The 2,871-nt window shown below is 41.3% G+C and overlaps 1 protein-coding gene across 1 annotated transcript; it reads right to left on the bottom strand.

The window, feature by feature from the left end:
* Positions 1–532: 532 nt before the first annotated feature.
* On the bottom strand, positions 533–2,222 carry LOC113703575 (protein TOO MANY MOUTHS-like). The gene has a single exon (XM_027224975.2). It carries the CDS (start codon positions 2,213–2,215, stop codon positions 689–691), a length of 1,527 nt encoding a protein of 508 aa, XP_027080776.1. The 5' UTR covers positions 2,216–2,222; the 3' UTR covers positions 533–688.
* Positions 2,223–2,871: the final 649 nt, after the last annotated feature.

Below are 2,871 nucleotides of genomic sequence, written 5' to 3'. Positions count from 1 at the left end.
ATTATATTTAACTTTTGGAATGACGAAATATATATAGAGAATTATTAGAGTCGGTCTAATGATTTGTAACTTTTAAGGTTCTCTCCAAACTCAGGTTCAGAATTCAAATCTTAAACCTGATAGTTAGAGATACGAAGGGTGTGGGAAAGATAAAAGTGAAAACATATATTACTTAGAGTATCTTGAAAGTGCAAATATACAGTACTTTGATTAATACAGATGCTGAAAAAATAAACACCGCAATTATAGCTCTCTTCCCCCCTTAATTGAACTCGTGGGATTATACATTTTTGCTGCCTTTTCGCCAAAATTTGGCTCTGGGTCGTTGCAAAACCTTTCAACAGTCCTAAGGTATCAGGAAAGAGACCATAATCCGGTGGTAAAACAAATATTGTAGAGAGTAAAGTAAGCAATATTAGTCTATGTCCAGAATAATTCTTTTTCCTGTTAAACTGATATGAAACGTTAGGGGGTTGTTGGCTTCAAATTCCCAGTTCGCACTGTTCAAATATAAGTCCTCGAGGAAAATTGCTTACATGCAAGATCACAATATATTTACGGGATCAAATTTGGAATCTACAATGTGTGGAAACCTATTTTCTAGAAACATTTAGATATATACTGACCATTTAGATTAATAACGCTGGTATTAACTTTATACACCTCCCTAGCTTTCCCCTCCAAAGTGTCACATTACATAAACAGCAAACAGAAGAAAATTCGCAAGTTGTAGCAGCATGAAACAAGCGACTGCAGGCTTCTGAACTCTACCAGCTGATTTGGTACCTAACAGCCCCAACTCTGTTCCATCAATAGTAGAAATATGTCGGACGGTTTTTGTTACCATTCCATATTTGGATGCCTCACAAATTCCAATGACCGAATCAGATTGTGCAGCAAGATCATCTCCAAGCCCACTTTTCGTATCATAACATAGACCGGAGTTATTGTTGAGCCTCAATTTTCTTCTCATCCTCCAAACCATGTCTCTATTAAATGGGACAGGTCCCATTAACAAATTATTGTCTAGCCTTAGCTCACTGAGGTCATTCAGGTCCCCAAAACTCGCTGGAATTGAACCATTCAACTTATTCCCATCAAGATGGATAACTCGAATCTTTCTCAACCGGCCGAGTGACTCGGGTATTATTCCCTGCAAATTGTTTTCGGATAATATTAGAACCACTAAGTCCTTCAGACCATCAAATATGGAGCTTGGGATTGTGGTGGACATGGTCGGGTTGCCGTTGAGTATCAAAGCTTGAAGGAAATTCAATTCTTTCAGGGACGCTGGAAGTGGACCGGCGAGACTATTGTAGCCCAAGTCTAAGAGAATTAGGTTCTCTAGACCGCTGATTGACTCAGGGATTGGACCGGATAGGCAATTACGGCTCATGTCCAATTTTATCAGCGAAGGACAATTCATGAGAGTGGTGGGAATTGAACCGACAAGATGATTTTGGTTGAGGTCTAGCACATTCAATTGAGGGAAGCTTAGGTCAGGAATCAGACCGCTGAGTTGGTTTCCACTCAAATCCAACGACCTTAGACCGGTGATCCGGCCAAGTGAACCGGGTATCGAACCGTTTAACTCATTCTTGTGAAGATCAAGCACTTTCAAACGGGTGAGATTTCCCAACTCATTTGGGATGGGCCCAACAAGGCCATTCTCCCTTAGGACCAGAGTCTGTAGGCTTTTTCCCAACCGGCCCAAAAATGATGGGATGGGCTGAGGATTGTTAGTAAGACAGCGATAGAAGAACAAAGTCCTCAGGTGTGGGAGTTTTGTGATGGAAGGTGAAATGAAGGATTTGGCTATGTCACAAGTTGGAAATGCAGTATCATCAGACAACGCACCGAAGGAAAGGGACACTACATGATACACATTGTCTTTGTCCGGCATGCACTCGATCCCGTGCCACCGGCCGCGACAAATGTCCGGTATATCGGTGGCCCAATCATTCCCGGTGGCTCGCATGATGTCGTAAACTGCTTCTTGTTCGCGGATATCTGTCCGAGCACCATTGTTGTTCACGGTGAATGCAGTTTGTGGGCCGTCGACTAGGGCTGATGGCGAGCTGGAATCGGGCACGGTCACCGTCAAGGACCTGCCCAGAGGAATGCATACTAAGATGAGCAGCAGATGAGTTTCCATGAGTGAGGAAAACTTATCCATGTTGCATAGATGGACAGATTTTCCGGAGGAATTGATCATTTGCTAGGAAGAAAATGTGGGCTTTTTGTAACACTGGGATATCATGTTTATGGTGCACGAAATGAAGTTGGTGAATACTGAATATGATGGCAGAATCAAAGATGGGTTGGTGGATTATTGAAGAAAGCTAATTTATGGGATCACGGGGAATGAAACATAGTGGAATGAATGCAAATTTTTTGGCATTAATGGCCTTCACGGGTTTTCCTTTCTACAATTTAAAGTTTATCCAACAAGAATCTTAGGGGGACCTAGACTATAACGTCTAGTTTGAGCTCATTGACTTAGCACCAAATTAGGCCATTTCAGAAAGCTAATGTCCAGATGAATCCACCACCTCTAGATGCCAAACAAAAATCTCCTATAATGGAAGAAATTTGTGTTCCCAAACCCAACTCAGTTGGTAAAAAAGATATTAACCGGATGATCAGAAAAAAAAAAGGGAAAAGAAAAATGACAAGTATGACTGGCTCTGCGGTCTAAGGATGGAAGCTTTTTGCTGATGTGAAATGTACCACAGTTGATGAATGTCTCAACCAGTTTGTACAAGTTTAGTTGTGGAAACAGAGATTTAAAATTAAGCCTTATTATGTTGTTAGAGCATAGTACAGTAGAAAAACCAGATGATCAATCTGCATTGGAAACAAGAAGTCAGA

This window comes from Coffea arabica, chromosome 8e (assembly GCF_036785885.1).
Source record: "Coffea arabica cultivar ET-39 chromosome 8e, Coffea Arabica ET-39 HiFi, whole genome shotgun sequence".
NCBI lineage: Eukaryota > Viridiplantae > Streptophyta > Magnoliopsida > Gentianales > Rubiaceae > Coffea > Coffea arabica.
Note: the sequence above shows the minus strand (reverse complement) of the source record. Positions and strands in the feature narration are given on the sequence as shown.